General features: G+C 31.7%; 3 protein-coding genes across 4 annotated transcripts; 1 reads left to right on the top strand and 2 right to left on the bottom strand.

Moving 5' to 3' along the window:
- Positions 1–6,774: 6,774 nt before the first annotated feature.
- Positions 6,775–7,881, bottom strand: LOC105803521 (receptor-like protein kinase FERONIA). Its single transcript, XM_012635750.2, has one exon. The coding sequence runs from the start codon at positions 7,879–7,881 to the stop codon at positions 6,775–6,777; it is 1,107 nt and encodes a 368-aa protein (XP_012491204.1).
- Positions 7,882–12,057: 4,176 nt separating this feature from the next.
- LOC105801506 (COBRA-like protein 1) lies at positions 12,058–14,634 on the top strand. Of its 2 annotated transcripts, none has more exons than XM_012632782.2 (6): positions 12,058–12,347; positions 12,762–12,841; positions 12,996–13,452; positions 13,533–13,689; positions 13,784–14,046; positions 14,126–14,634. In XM_012632782.2, exons 1-6 carry the CDS (start codon positions 12,113–12,115, stop codon positions 14,416–14,418), a joined length of 1,485 nt encoding a protein of 494 aa, XP_012488236.1. In that variant the 5' UTR covers positions 12,058–12,112; the 3' UTR covers positions 14,419–14,634. The 2 variants fall into 2 exon arrangements, with proteins under 2 accessions (XP_012488236.1, XP_052480012.1); XM_052624052.1 differs by having other exon boundaries at positions 12,059–12,347; positions 12,916–13,452.
- A 469-nt stretch (positions 14,635–15,103) lies between these two features.
- On the bottom strand, positions 15,104–17,330 carry LOC105803524 (COBRA-like protein 4). Its single transcript, XM_052624051.1, has 7 exons — positions 17,192–17,330; positions 16,956–17,108; positions 16,783–16,862; positions 16,220–16,676; positions 15,989–16,136; positions 15,620–15,897; positions 15,104–15,527 (listed from the first exon to the last, which is right to left on the bottom strand). The coding sequence occupies exons 2-7, from the start codon at positions 17,005–17,007 to the stop codon at positions 15,241–15,243; spliced, it is 1,302 nt and encodes a 433-aa protein (XP_052480011.1). The 5' UTR covers positions 17,008–17,108; positions 17,192–17,330; the 3' UTR covers positions 15,104–15,240.
- Positions 17,331–21,751: the final 4,421 nt, after the last annotated feature.

The raw sequence follows: 21,751 nt of genomic DNA, 5'->3' as shown, positions 1-21,751 counted from the left end.
TTTTCACATCAAAAAGGCCCAATTACTCATTTGGTCCTTTGTTTAATTAAAAATCTATAGCAATAATGTAACACCCCTTACCCGAGACCGTCGCCGGAATCGAGTACGAGATGTTATTCAATTTAACTTACCAATTTGGAGCATAAAAAAAATTGCTTTCAAAATTAAATTCACTGTTCACAATAAAAATGTCCACCTGCGTGACTGTCACTAATTTAATTATATCTCGAGTTACGAAACTCGAAATTTAAATCCGTAAATTTTCGCTGAAACTAGACTCATATACCTTCTTACCATAAAATTTTTATAATTTTTGATTTAGCAAACTAATACAGTTTATTCATTGAAGTCTCCCCTGTTTCACTACTTGACAGTTCTGACCTCTTGGCACTAAAAATCAATTATCTCATTGTACAGAATTCATATAAGGTTACCTTTTATTTATTTTGAAAATAGACTCACTAATTAATCTAGACATATAAATTATGACCTATAATTATTTCTGTACAATTTATAATGATTTTCTAAAGTCAGAACAGGGACTTCAAAATCCATTCTGACCCTGTCTCACTAAAATTCAAATATCTCAAAATATAAAATTCCTTTGTCTACACCGTTTCTTTCATTTAAAAATAGACTTGATAAGATTTAATTCTATATATAATTCACTCCCTAATTCCATTTCTACTATTTATGGTGATTTTTCACATTCATGTCACTGCTGTTATCAAAGAAACTGCTTCTTTGTATTAGCTACCATTTACACATACATAATATCAAAACATAATCTTTATCAACCATTTCAATAACTAATCCTAGTCATATCATATGGACATACTCAAAATGATTAAGACTCTATACATGCCATAGTTTAAACATTTTGAAAACACATAATACCGAGATGGTTATGATAGTGTGATACGAGCTCCGACGATCCCCAATTCGAACAAGCTCAAATCACTATAAAACAAAGGAAATGAGAAAATGTGTAAGCTACAAATAGCTTAGTAAGTTACATGTAAATAATAGGTACTCATTTAATAATTAACACCTTTAACATATAACTAATCAAAACATTTCTTAGCAATTTCAATCACTTACACATGCACAATCTTACCAATTCACTTTCATATAACATTTATCACATATGTTCATTCTTTCAATTGTACCTGCATACACACTTCATTTCATATTCACTTTAACTCGTTATTAATCCCGTTGAACACTCGGAATATATACGGATACGTAGAGAATCTAGCACATAAGTGCCACACTGATATGTAGCCGAAGCTACCACTGATATGTAGCCGTAGCTACCACTGAAATGTAGCCGAAGCTACCACTAATCAATAACACTGGAAATGTCCACGGGCCTGCTCACATAAGCTGTCAGGTGTCCGCAACACATGCTAGATCACCCAGCACCTGGGACTCACTGTAACACTGTAACACTGGTCTCTAGTGAGATGTCACTTGTATCCACTTATATTCTTAAGTTCAACCGGGAATTTACACTTAACACTTTATTTTAAACACTTTATCACTTGAATAATTCATGAATAATTTTCCTTTCACATTCAATATTAATTCACATATCAAATATAATTCACAATTTATAAAAATATAACTATTATTTACACATAACTTACCTCGGATGCAAAACGACTATTTTTGTAATTTAGTCGATAACTTTCTCTTTTCCCCGATCACTTCCACTATTTCTTCTTTCTTGATCTATATTAACACAATTTAATACATTTTATCAACATTTCATTCAAATACAATTCATACACAACATTTTGGCAAATTTACATTTTTCCCCATAACTTTTCAAAAATTCTACTTTTGTCCCTAAGCTCGTAAAAATAAAATTCACTAAATTCCTAAATTTCAAACTTCACTAAATCATATTTCATGCTCATAACAGCCCTCAATTTCACAAAATCACAACTTTATGCACACTTTACCATCTTTCACAATTTAGCCCTTTTTCAACATTTTCATTGAAATTCATCTAGTAAAACTTGAAATTAACACTTCAAACATTCATTATCTAACATCACTAATCAATTTACAATTATATCATGAATGGGTCGATTTTTAAACTTTAAATTCATTTAAATTAAATGGTAGAAACATGAAATTCAAGCTTCAATAAGCATAAAAATACGAAAATAATTAAAAACGGGGCAAGAAATCACTTACAATTGAGCTTAGAAAATCAAGAACCCTAGCTATGGTGACATGAATTTTTTTGACAGCAACCATCTGATTTTTAAGAAGATGGACACTTATTTTCTCTTTATTTTGTCTTTTACTCAATTTGGACAAAAATGTCCTTGACCCATTACTTAGATATTTTTCTAGAATTACCCTTTTGTGTCCATATCACTAATTTATGGTCTAATTGCCACATAAACACTTCCAATTTCATGCAATAATTCAATTAAGTCATTTAATCACTAATTAGACACACTTTGCATTTTTTCAATTTAGTCCTAAAAATTCAATTAGACACTAAATCATTAAAATTTCCTATCCATATTTTCACACAATATTTCAATCAATCAGTAACTAATAAAATTTATAAAATTAAAATATTTCACTTCAGATTTGTGGTTACAAAACCACTATTCCGGTTAGGCCCTATTTCGGCTATCATAAATAAGCTTTTACAACTTCACAATTTAGTCCTTATACCTTAATTAACTATCAATTCAACAAAATTAAAGTACCAAACTTTAAAAACTTTTATAAAACCCTTGTAAATATTAAGTATTAATTTTATTGACTTGAATATCAAAATGGTATTTTGAAACCGTCATTTCTAATACCACTTAAAAAGCGGGTTGTTACACAAATACCTTAAATGTGCATTAGGAATTATATCGAGAAATTGAGTAAAACACTATTGCGAATAAGAAGAAATGATAAATAAACTATTGGTGTATATGTATCTTTGATATTAATGTGAAATGATTAGTTAGTTAACTTGAATTATCATACTATTATGTTTATTTTATTTTGTTATGCATACATTTGGATTTGAATTATGTTAGCACCACCGAGTAACCATTACTTAGCATTCAGATTTGTTTATTTTTGTGTGCTGGTCTTAGACAAAGTTGAAGAAATTTTGTGATCAAGCATCCAACTTTGAAGCTCAACTCGAAAGCTATTACAAAGTTATTTTGTTGTATTTATATGTTTTGAGGTCATATGGCATGTACCTAAGTTGGTTGGTTTATTACCACAATTATTTTGGTCACTTTTGGTAAGTTACATATAATGGTATATTGGTTTATTACCTTTCAAAAGAGTATTCATAAATTGTGTATGTACTTGTTATCTATGGTGATTTTACGTTTATTTGAGGGTTAAGGTTATGCATGAAATGATACTTTGTTTTTATTGATCTTCGAAGAAATTCGGTATGGATATAAAAATGTTAATGTTGGATGTTATGAGCAAATAATCGAAGACATCAAGGGGAATTAGAGATGAATTCAAAATAAATTATGGTAACTAGTATATGTGGAAGGGATGGAAGTTTAGGAAGTATTCACCAAGAAGCAAAGTATATTTCCAACAGCAACTAGATCATCATCATGAGGCATCAGCTACATTGTATAAGTATCATTAAGGTAAATGAAGTTTTTCTCACTAAGTTCTTATGAACTTAATTGTATATGTTTATGTTTCAGGTAAAGCGTTGAGAGATTACGCCAGGAGGGACCCTGTCAGGACTACGCCAGTAAAGTGGCGTGTCGGACTATTATGCTTACAGAGCAAGCACAACAGTGTTTTAAAAGTCAGAAGAATTTCCTAGAAGATTAGACTTGTGATAATTGTACTAAGTTAGGATTTCCTTTTAAAAGCTTTATAATTAACTTTCTTTAATTACTAGTGTTGAGTATGGATTTTCTTGATGTTTATGTATTTTAATAGATCTTGTACAACTATTTAATTGTAAATTTGTAATAGTAGTTTAAAGTCATGCCTGTTTTCGCATGGTAACACCTAAGATCTAGATCCGGAGAATCGTATAGGGTTGAGGGTGTTACAACATGAAAGTAAAAAGGAACTCACCAGAAACTCACTAGAAACTTTAGTACAGATCTACGCAGCAGGTCCTTTGCCCTTCTTGGTAGGACCCTTGTTAGTTTCTTGAGCTAGAAGGAAGATAATTATTCTTATCAGATCATTAATCTATTGTGTATGTAAGAATTGATATCACCTAATCTAGAATGAGGAAGTTTTCTTTATCATGAACAGTTTTAAAGTCTATGCATGCAATACTATAAACACGTGAATTTCTTCTATAATAACCTAAAGGTTACCAAAAATTACCAGTAAGCTGGTATAAACGTCGATGTTAACTAAACACTGCAAACCATCTTTGAAGAAGCTCTCAACACTAAGGTTTTTCAGAAACTTTTAGAGGAATTCAGCGAAGAAGATGTAAAGGTGACTTATGATAGCCAACTATAACCTTATACACTCATGCAATGAAGACAAGGTTTAGTAGAAAAATCAGATAATCTCACTAACACACTTGATTACTTTGATTAAATGCACTTAACAAGTTTTAAGTCTAATCAGTCTACAATAGTCTAGTTCAATTCTAACTAAATCTCAACTAAATCCCAACATAACTAATTAAGTCTTCAAGAACTAAATAAAATAAGTTATATAACTGTGAACTTAACAAGTTCATCCAAAACATCTGGGGTGGGCAAATACTTAACAGAAAAGTCCACCAAACCCTAGTGTTCCCCAAAATTAAGAGTTTGCCAAATGAAAAATTACACAGTATACTCTACTTAGCTAGAACAAAGACTTTACATACTCAATTCGACTATTAACTTTCCCAACTATACGCCAAATAGTAACAGAATATTAAGACTCCTTCGGGCGGGCTGTTACAATTACTGTGTTATTTTTTTTGTTATGTAGATACAAGTTTATTTTATTTTTTTTCAAATTGCCACGCCAACACAAGAATTCTAATAGAGTTAACAAATAGGCCTAAATTTTTGGATTTGCAAAGCAAAAAGACTATTTAAAAAAAATAAAAGTATGAAGATTAAATTAAGAAATAAATAATTAACCCAACGCTTAACGTGGGTAGTAAATGGATCGATTGAGTCAATGCTTCCTACTTAGCATATTCTTTTTAGTGAAATACAAAACATGGTAAAGCCAGAATAACAAACATGACTAGTGCGACTCGAACGTAGGCCACACCTGGGACAATGAACACCCTGACTATTAGGCCATCAAATGGGGTTCTCCTACTTAGCATACTTTTAACCTATAAACAAACTAAAATTTAATTCACTTTAAAAAAAAACATAGTTTTAGGTTTTCTTCAAACTAAATTATTTGAAAAAAAAATAACTTTTCAATTGCTAAAAGTAGAAGTCAATCAATTTCTCAAACCTTTGTATCTCATTCTTCACCACTCTTTCAACCCAAGTTTTCACATTCACTTTCTTTCTTTCTTCCTTTTTTGAACTTTTAAATACTCAATTGGTAAGACCTCATGGGAATTGTAAAAATAAAAAGGATCCTACCGACTCATTTTCTTTAGCGGAGATCATTACTTGTTATGCTTAAAAACCGAATTTCAAAGTTGTTTAAAAACAAGTTTGAAGCCTATGGTCAATTCTGTAAACTTGGAGGATTAATAACATTATTTTCAATGGGTTGAAAAGTGTGCTGAAGAATGAGATTGAAGGCAATTGATTATGGTTTCATTTGTAGAATGTTGAATCATTAATTTACTTTGAAAAATAAACCTAAAAATATTTATTTAAAATATGAAAAGTAGGGACTGTGGATTCAATTTTTAAAATATTTTGATAGTGTTAATGTAAGTGATTTAATTTGTTAATAATTAAAGTTGAATGTGCAATTAGATTAAATAAAAGGTTTATAATCTATTTGAAAGTTGAGGTTAGGTTCAATGATTTATAAAGTAAATTATTTTATAATTTTGTTAGGTAAGTTTAAAAGTCAGTAATTTTTTAATTTAATAACAAGAATATTTGTGTTGTTGTATGGGAGCTTGGATTCATTTCCTAACAATCCCATCCTTATTCTCAATTGTATATGTAAAAAAAAAAGACACGTGTCAAAAATAATAAATGAGATACAAGAAGAGACATAACGAGGCCGAAGATTTTTGTTCGATACACATACTCCCTTTAGAGTGTAGTAAAAAATTAAAAAAAATTGAAGTAACATGACATTAAATACTAACTTTTTTTATATGGTGCTTTTCATAGGTTGGGTCGTGCCCTAGTTCCAGAATGGATTTTAAATTTATAACCATTTTCGAGCTAGTTCGGCCCGGCTTGTCCAACCATTTAACTATTTAAATTAATAAAATATTTATTTATATATTTTCATAATACTATTCAAATTAATAAAATATTTATTTATATATTTTCATAATAAGATATAAATTTATTTATTTTTATTATTTATATTAAATTAGAATTGAGTTAGTCGAACATGAAATTTTAAAATCCTCATCTAGAACCGATTGAAGTCAAGTCTGGTGGACCCATGGATTTGTCTACGGTTATATAGACCTTTTTTTGGTATTAAATAATTTAGGTAGACTATTAGACTACAATAGATGTAGATTATAGATTATAGATATTGACCATGCAACAATGAAACAGTGCTTTGGAATCGAATTGGCAGACTAAACCTATATTACTTTCTGATCCTGATAGTCGTATGGAAACCATTGCTATCCAGGCCTTACGAGTTACTGCCATAATCGTCGTATGGAAAGCAAAATTCGGAAACAGAGGCAGAAAACAATTCTTCATACATAAATTCACCAGAAGGATTGATGGCCTCCATTTTGGATTCTGTTCTCTCTTGCAGCTCCAAGGCAAGCTCTAGTGTGACCACCACCTCACCCATTGCTGGCCTTTCATTTCCCTTATAATGGGCACAACTAGAAGCGATATCCAAATACTTGTCCAAACATTCTGGAGCTATCCTTCCCTTGAGGTATGGATCAATGGAATTATAAATGGCTCCTTCCCTTTGGGATTCCTTCAGCCAATTAAGTATATGTTGTTTATGCTTTGGGAGCGTGCTATCATAGGCTGTTCTGCCTAAAAGAACTTCGTATAAGATGATCCCAAATGAGAAAACATCAGATTTTTCTGTCAGTTCCCCATACATGGCATACTCCGGAGCCATGTACCCAAAAGTACCCGTAATTCTTGACTCTTTTCGAACTCTCGAAGCTTTTGACATGCTAAAGGAACCCAATCTCGAGAGCCTAAAGTCATGAAGCTTACAAGACAATTCTTCAGTTACAAGAATGCTTCGGCTCGTAATGTGACCGTGAAATAGAGCGTATTTTGCACCAGTGTGAAGGTAGTGCAGTCCTCGTGCTGCACTAATGCATATTTGTAGCCTTCTCTTCCAAGGGACTGGTGCATAACCCTGACCGTAGAGATGATCAGCAAGTGTCCATCTGCTCACGTACTCATACACGAGGATCATCTCATTTCGCTCTTCGCAAATCCCGATAAGAGAGACGAGAAGGGGGTGGCGCAACTGGCAAAGAAACCGTACCTCATTTTGGAGCTCTCTCACTGCGTCTTGAAATGATCCACTTCGGCAGCGCTTGACAACTATGGTTCCATTATCAATAGTCCCTTTGTGGACACTCCAAAAACAACTTTCACCAATAACTGAGTTGGGGTGGAAGTTGTTGGTGGCGGCTTTGATGTCAGCTAGTGAAAAATGACGGCATAAACCCTCCGGTAGTTCTGAACCTCGATTTAGTTGAGGGGAAGTTTTGTTTAAAACAAACAAGCGTAGACAAGAACACAAAGGGTTCTTCATAGTTGCATCTAAAATACTAAAGATTCAATAGTAGTTAAATAAAGAAACAGTTTTTAAGGAGACGGGAAAAATGAGTACGAAATTTGTAAGTTGGATTAGAAATACAAGTTTTTCAACATTTCTAGTCCTAACCTTGAAAAGTAAGATTTGATTTTGTAAATCTGTGACCGTCTGATTTCTATACAAATTTCAAAGCTCGTTGGAACCGGAAGAAAATAGGAATATCTAACATCTATTTAGGTTTAGTTTGGATGCCTTTACTTCTTGTAAAATTAAAAAAAAAAAAAAAAGTGGTAACGAGATTAATTACTGTAATGATGAGATTGAATATTGCAATGATGTGATTAAAAATAAGTGGAGTGTGTTTAGATTCAAATACAATTATAGCGATGAAGCGATAATAGAAAATGATTAGAATATTAGATTAGAAATAATATATAATAAAAAATTTAAATTATTTTATTTTTACGAAATTATTAAAATATGTGAATCTATAAATTCATATAATAAAATATTAAAAGTATTCATATGTTCATTAAAATGTTTATTTGTAATTAAAATATATTTATTAAAACATTTTATTTAGTTACTATATAATTATAAAAAGTTATTACAGTAAATGAATAAATTTTGAAAATTTTAAAATGAAAACTAAAATAAATCATATAAAAGCTGTTAAAGTTCAACAGTCATGAAAATGAAAATCTCACTGATAATATATATTAATTTATATATAATAAAATTTGTTATTATTTTAAATTTAAAAGTAAAAAATAATAATAAAGAGAACAAGAGTAAGGATACAAGTGGAAATAAGCAACCAATAAATGTCCAAAATTTTCACTGGAGCATAAAGCGGGCAAATAACTAAAAAAGGCCGTTTTTTTTCAAAATTTACCGAAATGGGCCGGTTTTTTAATTATTTACCGGAATGGGCCATTTTCCGCGAAATCGCGTCCACGTCAGCGCGATGTCAGGGTACACACAGGAAATCGCGTCCACGTCAGTGCGATTTGCTGACGTGGAAGGAAATCGCTCCCTCTAGGACGCGATTTGCTGACGTGTCAGTGTGTTTTTAGCTTGGAAAACTTTGAAAGGCCATAACTTTTGGCTCGGTTGTCCGATTGAGACAATTTTTTTTTATTTCGAATAAATTTTCGAGATCTACGTGCTGGAAAACTGCTTAGAGATGAATAGGGACTAATTTGTAAAGTATAATTTGTTAGTTACGAGTATAGGGACTAAAGTGTAATTATTTCAAAATTAGCACGAAATTTTTGTATTTAAGAATATTTGAATGTTATGGAAGGATGAAATTGAATTTGAATTGAAAAACGAAGCTTAGATTTGAAAATATGACTATTTAGGTTTTAGGGACTAAATTGAATAAAATGGAAAATTTTAGGGAACTTCTCAAAAGTGGAATGAGCTGACTTATACCTATAACAGGATGATATAAGATAATTCTGTAAAAAAATATCCGGTGTTTACTTCAAATAAATGAGGAAAATAACGATTTGAATGTTTCAAAATTCAATTTTAAACCGAAAAAATCAAAATTTAGGGGCAAAAAAGTATCTTTTTCGATGAAAACTTCGGCGGTTTGCCAGTGCGTAGGTCTCAAAAAGTTATTCGAAATCAAAAAAAATTCGTCTCAATCGGACAACCGAGCCAAAAGTTATGGCCTTTCAAAGTTTTCCAAGCTAAAAACACACTGTTCATGCCACGTCAGCAAATCGCGTCCTAGAGGGAGCGATTTCCTTCCACGTCAGCAAATTGTGCTGACGTGGATGCGATTTCCTGCGCGTACCCTGACATCGCGCTGACGTGGACGCGATTTCGCGGAAAATGGCCCATTCCGGTAAATAATTAAAAAACCGGCCCATTTCGGTAAATTTTGAAAAAAAACGGCCTTTTTTGGTTATTTGCCCGCATAAAGCTCCAGTGCTTTTATTATAGTTTCTACTGCACTGGATCAAACAATCCAAAGAGATTGCTTCAGTGCACTGACTAACGCGCAGACATTACTAAAAGTAAACAACAGGCATCCACCCTTTTTGCTTAGAATTATTGTTTTTCTTTTTACCCTACTATCACATCGGAAATTGACAACGTTAACCATTTTCAACCACCACTGCAACTTAAAAATCCTTTTTTTTTTTTTTTTTTGCCATTGAAACTGTGATTAGCAACTCTAGATTGTCGTCAAAAACCCTTCAAATTTGAATATCTAAACTATGCCAAATTAAAAATAAAACAAAAATCATAACATTTTCCCAAAAATATTCCTAATAAAAAATCACTTACCTTCCAATCCGGGTTACGGAGTCTACCCTAATTGTAGCAATTTTTGGCTCCCCTCATTTTTTTGAGATCTTTTTTGCAATCCAACTGCTTATTGAAGATTGAAGGTTGTTGAAGCTTTTTTTTTATAGTAAGAGTTTTAAGGATTTCACGATTTGAGAGTTATAGTTTTAAGGATTTTACGATTTGGGACTAAAGGGATTCTACGATAAATTTTAATTTTAGGGTTAAAATTATTTTTTACAAACTATTTATTTTATGTTTAATTTCATATTTAATTATTTTGACACGTCATCTTCATCCTCGAACACCATATAAGTTACTTTGTTGATCGACATTTGATTAATGGTTAATTGACACTTTTCGCTAAAATTGAGTTGATTTGTAAAAAAACCGTATCGTTGAGGGCGTCAATCTAAAAAAGGTCAAAAGCACAAAACTAAAAATCTTTAAACGATAAGGGTTTTTTTAACAATTACACTATTATATTATAATAAAACTTTCCTAGGTTTATCTATTTGTTGTCCGGAGCATGCTACTCAGAATCCAAGTCTAGTAACTAGTCACGGTTTCATCTCCTATCCTGTCTAAAACATGCTAAAAAGAATATATATTATATTATAGTCAAACTTCACTAACTAGCCTAGGTTCAATCTCTTCTCCTCTTCTGAACATATAACAATTATATGGAGTTAATTTAAAGCGATTTTAGAAACTGATATATAAAATTAAATTTTATAATGTGATTATTTAAAAAATGATATATAAAATTGTTTTAAAAGATATTTTTACAATATTTATCATCGTTATTCATAAATGTTTTTGAGTAGATAAAATTTTTATTTTAAATATAATATTGTAAAATTGAAGATTTAATGTGGGATAATCACTTTTTCAAAATTAAAATTTTAGATTAATTTAAAATCTCATATTAAAATTAAAGTTTAGTTTGAAAAATTATTTGTTTACCAAAATTCTTTATTTAAAATCATGGTTAACCTCAATGATAAGCATACCTGAATAAAATTTCAATATATATTAATTAAAGTCAATATGCCTTTTTTTATCATTTAAACTTAATTATAAATATATTAATATTTTTAAAATTGAAATAATATCTTGAATTTTCCCACTAATTTAAATTCAATTTGACAATTTTTATTTCATTTTAATTATATAAAAATATTATTTTCATTTATTTATTTTTTGTTTTTATCTTTTATGCTTGTATTTTTGTCAAATCAATTCAAAATTGATGAAAAATTAATATTTTTAACTTTACTGATGTGACATGTGGATTGTCATGTAGATAATACGTTAGCATTTAATTAACTTTAAAACTTTTAAAAATTAAAAAATAAAATTTATTTTTAAAAATTAAAAAATAAAATTTATTTTAAAAATTAAAATTATTAAAATTATTTAAAAGTATAAAAATTATAAAAATATTTTTAAACATTTTAAATTTTAAAAAGTAATTCAATGCAAATAAAATTAATTTTTCATCCATTTGGTATAATTTAACAAAAAAATTTTAAAATGATTTTTCTATAAAGTTGCATTATTGCTTTTTGTTTTTTACTGAAGGATTAATTAATATGAGTAGAGTTGATTTCATTGGGAACATTGTTATTTATAATTTAAAGCGTCATCTTCTAATATCCTCACAAACAACTGTGATGCATGGAGTCTATGCTCTAATCATCCATCAAACCAGTTCTCTTCTCCAATTTTCTATTGATTAACCAAATAGGATATTCGTTGGATTTGATAGGATGGATTATCACAAGTCATTAAAATAATAAATTTAAAATGAACGATTAACATTGGCCGCCGATTTACCATTACACAGATTATTAAAGAAAAAGTTTTACAGTGTGCTGCAAAGTGTTCAAATACTTGAACAGAGTTCTTAAACTTGCTTCTCATGTCTTGCGGACAAAAGGGCTTACTCAGTTCCGCGTTTTCTCTCTTTTCCTGTCCATCACAGATCCTGAACCAAAGTCAAACACTCCTAAAATCCCAAAGAGTGTTGTTTTCCCTGTTCTCCAACCAAGAAATGGCTAATCTTTTATTGTTCATTACTAGATCATTCTTCAAGCTGTGTTCTTTCAGCCTTTTGATTCTCTTCTTGATTTCTTGCTCAAGTTTCCCCTCAACAGGTTAGCGTAATCTTTATTTTTATTATGTTTGCAAAGTTTGAAAATATTTTATTGGTTTTTTGTATTTGAAAAAGTTGGTTCTTTCTGTATTGATGAAATGTGGTTTCTGTAATCGTGTAAAAGCTCTTTCTTTTATGGTTTTTGTGGTGTTCTTGTTGTCGATGTTAATGGGATTCTATTGAAGAAGTTGGTATAATACACTAGTTCCCATGCTAGTGAATGCCATTGGTCTGTCATGTATATGACATTATTGGTTTAGAGAATGCCAAAATATGAATTGAAACCTTGGACCTCTCAGTATGTCTGACCAGTGCTTGTCTGATATAGATTTCCTCCATCATTTCTTAATTTAGGATTAGGCCTTGGAAATGTATTTATTTTATATATTTTTTAACTCTTTTACTTCATGGTCAGAAGCCTATGATCCTCTGGACCCAAATGGGAATATCACAATCAAATGGGATATCATGAGCTGGACGTCTGATGGCTATGTTGTAAGTATTTTTTTTTCCCTTTGTATTACAAAATATTACAAATTTGGTTTTGCTTAACATAGAAAAAAATGAAGACACAATGGTTTAGAGAGCATGATGTACCATTTGTCTGCATTGGACGAAGATGGGATTAACTTCATAATGACATGAGGAGGCAGTGGTTACAATTTATAATTTCCAGCAATACCGTCATATACAAGCACCAGGGTGGAAACTAGGTTGGACATGGGCTAAGAAGGAGGTGATTTGGAGCATGATGGGAGGGGAAACAACTGAACAAGGGGATTGTTCAAGATTCAAAGGTAACATTCCACATTGCTGTAACAAGCACCCAACTGTTGTGGATTTATTGCCTGGAACTCCTTACAATCAGCAGATTGCAAATTGCTGTAAAGGGGGAGTGCTAAACTCATGGGCACAAGATCCAGCCACTGCAGCAAGCTCATTCCAGCTGAGTGTGGGTCAATCCGGTACCACAAATAAGACAGTAAGAGTTCCTGTGAACTTCACTTTGAAGGCACCAGGGCCTGGTTATACTTGTGGACCAGCAAAAATTGTGAAACCCAGTAGATTTGTTACCCCGGATGGAAGAAGAGAGACACAAGCTATGAGTAAGTTGCTTGATTAAGATGTAGAATGCCTACATGAATCAGTATAAATGGTTGTAATTGACTCTACTTCTTTATGACAGTGACATGGAATGTTGCATGCACATATTCACAATTCCTAGCTCAGGAAGCACCTAGTTGTTGTGTCTCTTTCTCATCCTTCTGTAATGACACCATAGTACCGTGCTCTAAATGTGCTTGCGGCTGCCAAAATACTTCTCAGCCAGGGAGCTGTGTGGAGTAAGTTGGCTCAGCCGAAAAGATACTTATCTGTAGGAGTTTTCTATCTTATTTTGTTTATTGCTTCCTAAAGCCTTTTGTTGTTAATGTGCAGATCAAAAGCCTCACATATAGCGCCGTTTGTTAACAGCTATACCCCTTTGGTCAGATGTACAAGCCATATGTGTCCGGTGAGAGTTCATTGGCATATTAAGCTTAACTACAAGGAGTACTGGCGGGTTAAGATCACCATTACTAATTTCAATTACAACATGAACTATACACAGTGGAACTTAGTTGTGCAACATCCCAACTTTGACAATCTGACTCAGAGTTTCAGCTTTAACTATAAGTCTATAACACCATATACAGCAATAAGTAAGTTGAATCCATCTTGGTCACTTTTGCATATGTTTCTTGCTCTCTGCAGCTTATGTTTGTTTATTTTATTCAACAGACGATACAGCCATGTTATGGGGTATTAAATTCTACAATGATATGCTTTTGGAAGCTGGTCCACTTGGTAATGTGCAATCAGAGTTACTTTTCCGAAAGGATAAAGCAACTTTCACTTTTGAGGAAGGTTGGGCTTTTCCGAGAAGGATCTATTTCAATGGAGATAATTGTGTTATGCCAACTCCTAATGTTTATCCTGGGTTGCCTAATGCCAGTTCCCACCAGCTTACCTCCGCACTTGGTCTGTTGGTGACTCTCTTGGCAGCTATGGCGTTATTATTTGGACATGCATGAACATCAATCATTTTTATTCTATAACATCTGGGATATACTAGTTTTGACCGAATCAATTCAACTATAGAACATAGGATTCGCATTTCAAGGTGAAGGTGCTTTCTATTTGATGTATGGTTAGCTAATTCACTATGATTTGATCATTTGTGCTGTTGTATGCATGCTCATTTCTGTACTTAGCCATCTTGATTGTAGAATTTCCTCCATATTATACTACAGTGGTAACAAAATAAGTCGTTAATCAAAATTTTAGTATTGTTTTGTTGTAAATCTTATTTCTACTTAAAAGAGTTATATTTTAGTCCTTGAAGTAGTCAGGCTTAGTTGTACCTAATATATTTTTTGATAGAAAATATTTTTGAGTTTTTATTATTATAATTTTATATATAATCAAAGTCAAATTGATAGATGATATAAAATTAAGGATTGAAATTGTTATTAAACCAATTTAAAAGTATCACTTAACGAAACTCTCTATTTTGTTTGTTTTTATTTTCTGTCTTTTTAATTTTATAACATTTTCAACAAATTTTAAATATTGTTTCAACTTATTATTACTTTTTACAATTTTTATATTATATCTATAATTTAGTGTTTTTTTTTTATTTTATATAATTTTTCAAAAAAATAGCCATCGACTCTAAGAAATACACGGACATATTTGTTTTGAAGGGGCGCATACAACTTTGCTGACAAACCCAGATTCCATTGTGCTACAATTTTGTTACAAAATCCCTTTTTCGATTCATTGAAACAATTTCGAAAATTGTAAAATTGTGTACTTTCTCGCTGTCATGTGTGTTCATACAACATGAGAAACGATCACCATAAGGTTACATATAAGAAAAACATTGCAGCAATGAATGTAAAGCTGGTGAAGGATAGGTGTTGATGGGCAGAGTTTGGTAGAAATGGGTATGTATCAGGTGGAGGGAGCATGCATTCATCACCATTGAAATACACTTTCCTGGGAAATGCCCATCCCTGTTTGAAAGTGAAGGTATCCTTGTCCTTCCTTAGAAGCACCTCTGATTGAACATTTCCTAATGGCCCTGCTTCCATCAACAGGTCATTGTAGTACTTCATGCCATAGAACATCCCTGTGTCATCTGCACATGAACAAAATAGCTATGATTTTAAGTATCTGTTTATAATTAGACTGTGATGATAAATGCAAGCAAAAAGCTGTTAACAAACTTACTGATTGATTCATAGGGAACCAGCGGCTTGTAATCGAAGCTGAAAACTTGTGTTACGTTGTTAAGATTTGGGTGCTGGACAACAAGGCTCCATAGCGTGTAGTTCATCCGGTAGTTGAAGTTGGTGATCGATACCTTAACTCGCCAGTACTCTTTGTAGTTGAGCTTGACATGCCAGTGTACTCGCACTGGGCACATGTGGTGCGTGCATTGAAGCAGTGGAGCATTATCTTTCCTTGGTGTGTTCAATCCTACCATTTTAAGAAACTTGGAATCACTCCTGAAACATTGCATTCATTGTAAGATTTCGATGTTCATGATCTCTGTAAGTAAATCGAGTTTAAGCATCCAGGAATGGAATGTCAGCTTACTTGACACAATTGTTCTTGTTCTGGCATCCACATGCACAAGTTGGGCAAGGAGTGATGGTTTCATTGTAGAAAGACGAGAAAGAGACACAACAATTCGGGTTTTTCCGAGCTAGAAATTGCGAATAAGTGCAGGTCACATTCCATGTCACTGTAGCATAGAATATTGAAACAAATCAATCTAATTGCAACAATCATGTAAAATCCAGATCGTGTGAGACAAAAAGGACTTACTGAGGGCCTGAGTTTTTCGGCGGCGATCTGGGGTGAGAAAAGTGGTCGATGGCACGACCTTTGCAGGACCACAAGTGTAACCTGGTCCCGGACCAAGTAAAGTGAAGTTCTTGGGAAGTTTGACAGTCTTGTTTGAAGTACCGGCTAATCCAACACTAATTTGGAAAGCAGAGACAGCAGATTGAGGATCTTGACCCCATGCTGCAAGCACTCCACCTTTGCAGCAATTGGTAAATTGTTGATTGTAGGGAACACCAGGGAGCAAGTCTACAACCGTGGGGGTTTTCTTGCAGCAGTGAGGTATATTTCCTTTGAACTTTGAGCAATCACCTTGCTCAGTAGTTTGAGCCCCTACCATGGACCATATTACTTCTTTCTTAGCCCATGTCCACCCCAAGGTCCAACCAGGACTCATGATGTGTCGATACATTTGAAAATTGTTCATTGTAACCACTGCCTGTAAGATAATCATTGGCAGAAGAAGCTCAGATATATTATATATATAGCTATGATCGGTGCAACTTACAGAATCACATGATTCTGGATACATATTTAGCACTCACCACATAGCCATCAGGCGTCCAAGACACAATATCCCATTTGATTGTTACATTTCCATTTGGATCCAAAGGATCATATGCAGCTGCAACAACAAAGCAAAGAAATTAAATGCAAGGAAATTGAATAAACATTAAAAAAAAATAAAAAAAGCTGTAGGAACTGAATAAATGTGCACCTGCATAAGAAAAGAGGACAAAAAGGAACAAAACTGAGATGAAAAACTTCATCTCTATGGACTTGTAGCAATGGCGAGACTCAGGTTCTGGTTTGAAGCAATATTCCGACAATTGCTGAATGCAGACTACTCTTTATGAATTTTCTTCCGACACTGCAATGGCAGCTATCATTAGTAAGAAGAAAAGTTGGTAGTGTTGTTTTGAGTGCTAAGAAAGATAGAGAAAAATTTCTCACATTTCCAATATTGGAAGAGTTAGGAAGACGGCTTACCAACTGGTTGTTAAGTGCTTGTATTTTGAGTGTGTGTGTGTATATATATTTTCTATCGGGATTTTTCGCTTTCCATAACTTGAAGCAACTGCTAGGTTGCGCTAAAGCGGGGGGCTTAAGAGTTGTCTGAGCACAACATCTCAACGGCCCCCGTTGAGGGTGACTTTTTACAGGCTTTTAACTACACAAGACATTTCCAGAAGCCTGGCTTTGTTCTTTATTTTGGAAATCTGTAACATGTAAAATTGAAGACAAATATAGGGTATTTGAGTTTGGACTGGTCTGCTCAGTAAGTAATCATATTCAAGTGTATGTGTTGTTGAATTTCACGCTATCTTTTGTCTGCTTAAAACCCATGTGTGGTTTGATTTTCAGTAAGCACCTGCATAGGAAATCATTATGATTTCAAAAGCTTTGATTTTTTGTTGCCAAGTTTTTCGTAGAATTCAGAAGGAAGAGTTTGAGTTAGAGGCAAGTAAACAGTGTAGGGACAAGTAGCCAGATAATCCATCAAATCATACAATTTCCCCATGCTTCAATGCTATACTTTTTTCACATTTTTCTTTTATTCTGAGACCTTTTCTTCAAGAAGAAACTACCCCAACATGGTTTCCTAAAGGTTATTGGTGCAACTAGAAAATTCTCAGAACTATTAACAAACCAATTAGCACAACTTTATTATGCTGTAGTTGAAAATTACTAGCCTCCTTAAGTTTTTTTATTAACTGAATTTTAAATAAAAATAAAAATTTACTCTTTATTAATTATTATTATATTCATTTTTATTTAATTAAAAGTAATAAACTTATAATCAGTGATAAATTTATTTTAATTATTATTAAATGATAAACTAGATCATATTCTAATATATATATATATATATATATATAATTCTGATATATTGTAAACCTAACATTAATGATAATTAATTTTTCTTTTTATCCTTTTTTACTTTTCTTTTTATTTTAATATTTTATGCAAATATATGTTAAATATTTATAATATTTTAAATTAGTATATAAAAATTACACTTTGAACCCAAAAATAATAAAAAAATTTTGATTTAGTCTTTTAAAATTATAAATATATAAGCTATTAAAATGGTGAAAATATATTTTGCTATCATAAAATATACAACTTAATTCTACCTCAAAAAAAAAACAATAATTGGCTTCACCCTAAATAGATTGGAATAATTTGTATAACGTTTGACAAGCTCGGATACAAATTTAGGAAAGAGTTAAGTTCAAGTATCAAATTGGACCTTCAAAAGATGAAGTATCAATTTTTTTAAAAAAAATATTAAGTTCAAGTACCAAATTATGAAAAGTGTCAAATTCAAGTTTCAAATATTATATTAAACCTTAAATCAATTAGTTGGTTAAGAGCATCTAAGTAGGACTCTTATTTAATAAATTGTAAAGGAGAGCTACTTTACATATTTTATTTGCTAATTAAGAAATCTTGAGAGTTTTGTAACAAGTTTGACCACCATTTCTACTAATCGAAACTTGCACTCCAAATAATTTATTTTATTATTTTATTTCTTAGGATCAACTAATTTAATTGCTTTCTAATCAAGTAGTGGTATGTACAATTAAATAAAAACTATGTAACTTTAATTTTTCCTTTTAATAAAATACTCTATGGAAGTTTTTTTTCAATACAGCAAAACTTAGATAAATGGATATTTGATAAATTAATAATCTCGATTAAATAATAATTTTTCGGTCCCGACTTGGACTAAAGAGATAAAATAATAATCTCGCTAAATGCATAAGATAATAATTTTAGAAAAAATCCTTAGGGCCCAATGAAAATATAAAATAATAATTCATTAAATATATTGAAAATTTTATATACAAATTTTATATACAATACATAAAACTAAAGTGCTTTCTAGACAACTCTTATTGAATTTTGAAACCGTTAACTCTTTTTTTCTTTTTGGTTTCACGAACCAATTAATTAACTCCTTTTTTTACATGAATATATTCATCATTAATATATACGTATAAAGCTACGTTGATAATAAATTTTAACTGCTCTAATAATTCTAGCATCACATGGTTGAATTTTTTATGTTGAATTTGGAGGCAAAAAGAATAATTCAAAATTTCTCAAGCTTTCAATAACCCCGGGATGGGCTGGGCAATTGTCGACTATAAGCAACACTTTTCTACCAGTCATTCTAGCATCAAACTAGCAAACAAAATCTTGAAAAGTTAATCCAATCATGCATACTTTTCAATACATAAAACGTTGAATTATACTTTTTGTCTTCCAATACATGTTAAAATTTTTAATCTATCCAATGAATATATACGTATTGGATTTTGAAACCATTAACTCTTTTTTTTTTTTGTTACATGAACCAATTAATTAACTCTTGTTTTTGTTAAATGAATCAATTAACTTTGATTCATTGCACCTACATACATATTGGATTTTGATAATAAAAAACTCATGCATAAAGTATGAAATATTTTCTAAATTAATTATTAATTTATCGATAAATTAATAAAATAGTCATTTATTAATAAACTAATATCCTCAATAAAATAATATTTTTTTCGAATCCCAAGAGTATTGTTTTGTAGAGGTTTTACTATATTTATTTCTTGATAGCAATTTCAAGTCAATGATTGTTGCTAGAATTCTTCGTAACTTCAATTTCCCTGATTATTAAAAGGTTGTTTGAAGTCCTTTGTTGGTGTTGAATCCAAGCATCAAAAGGGGATTATATCATATATCCAACTTCATCCATCTCCATTCATCCTAACTTCATCAAATTCCATTTCATCTCTCCACAAATCCATCCAATTTTTGCTTCTTGTTCAATATTATTAAAATCTAAAATTTATTTATCTTTGATTCTTACTTTCATTTTCAATTTTCAGATTTCAATTCTCTAGAAGGATCTTCTTGCCACAAGCTTTCTTGCATCTCAAGAAAGATATAATTTGTTCCCTTAGCTTGAGAATTTTTCTTCTAACTTTCTAATTCTCATTCTCTAATTGATTTTCTATCGTATTATCAATATTTAATCTCTATTCTCTGCTAAACTTTTCAAAGATTAATTGAAGCTTGCACATCAAGTCATTAGAGAATGCCTAACATTAGGACCACTTTGAGTTCATTCTTTCATATCACGATTTGATCCTAGGTTCCACATCATGGCACATGGCTCAAAGGTTATACACTAACACACGTGTCAACAAAATCACATGACTCATCTCATGAAGAAGGAACCTATTTGGAGTATATGTATATATGAAAACTCGCTTCTTGTTCATTAAACTCTCAACACTTCGCTTTGTGAACCGTCCGTCATTGAATTCCATCTTCCCCCTTTTCTTTGTCCTTCTCTTTCACACAATCAACATCAACAAATTACAATCAAGTACCATTATTGATTTCATGGTTTCTTGCTTTACCAGGTTTCTTGAAAATTCAATGTCCATAATCTTGGTGCGTTGATGGTGTTTAAAAGGATGAGAGTAGTCACATTTGCGTTATGTTTTTGGGGAACTGTTCAGACAATGGATGCGAATGTGTGTGAATTGATGGGTATGAAAGTTGTGGTGCAGGTGTTAATGGAAAAGGAAGGCTAACATCTTTGATCTTAGTGATAATTTGCTGCCTTGAAGCAGGAGATGTTCAGTTGGTTAATATCCCTGGGGAGGCTAATGGCAAAGGAAGGATCTAAACCAGAAAATACGTTTGTTGGACGGTAGTAACTTATAGTAGAGAGTTTTCTTCTTTAATCAGCTTTGCGGTGCTTCTATGTTTCCTTTTTATGCTGTTGTGTTTTTGGTACTTCAACTAAATCCTCTTTTGACTCGGAAAGAAAAACATATTGTATTCGTCAAGCACTACTATGAATGATCACATACTCCTTTTAATTACTCGGTAGCAGATTTCTTAAATTTGGTTTGTAATTGATGTACTACAGTTGAAACCATTCCTCCCTAATTTGAATGTAAAAAATAACATTAAAATTCTTATTAATAATGGTGCTGCCATTGCAATTCTTCCTTTGGAGTTTGGTGAATACTTGTAGTCTTCTTCTTTTTTCCCAACTTCTACATTCATGGTTTGGAATGTAAAGGAGGACATTGGTGTGATATACGTTCAATTAAGTTTCCCTTTAACTAGCTCCAACCTTATCCCACTTTCAGATGAACAACTATTCCTACTACTTTACACACAATTATTTAATTAGCAATTAGATAGATCATAGATGCTATAAACTCTATTAAAAATGCAATCTAACCCTATTTATTAAATATGAAAAAACATAACAGTGCCGGAATCTTCTTCAACCGAAATTCCAAAACATTTATCCCATTCCCCTTCAAACACATCACTCACGCGTCAAAGTTGAAACACACAGCCCGTAAATTACATGTTTTGCTTTTACCATTCTTTCAAACACCCCCAAAATCCAATCCAAGCGGTAGATTGCAGCACAGACACGCAATTTCACTATAGACAAGGATTTCTTGGACTGTTTTGAAGTTT

Source organism: Gossypium raimondii, chromosome 11 (assembly GCF_025698545.1).
Source record: "Gossypium raimondii isolate GPD5lz chromosome 11, ASM2569854v1, whole genome shotgun sequence".
Lineage (NCBI taxonomy): Eukaryota > Viridiplantae > Streptophyta > Magnoliopsida > Malvales > Malvaceae > Gossypium > Gossypium raimondii.
The sequence above is the reverse complement of the archived record's forward strand: the minus strand, read 5'-3'. Positions and strand labels throughout refer to the sequence as shown.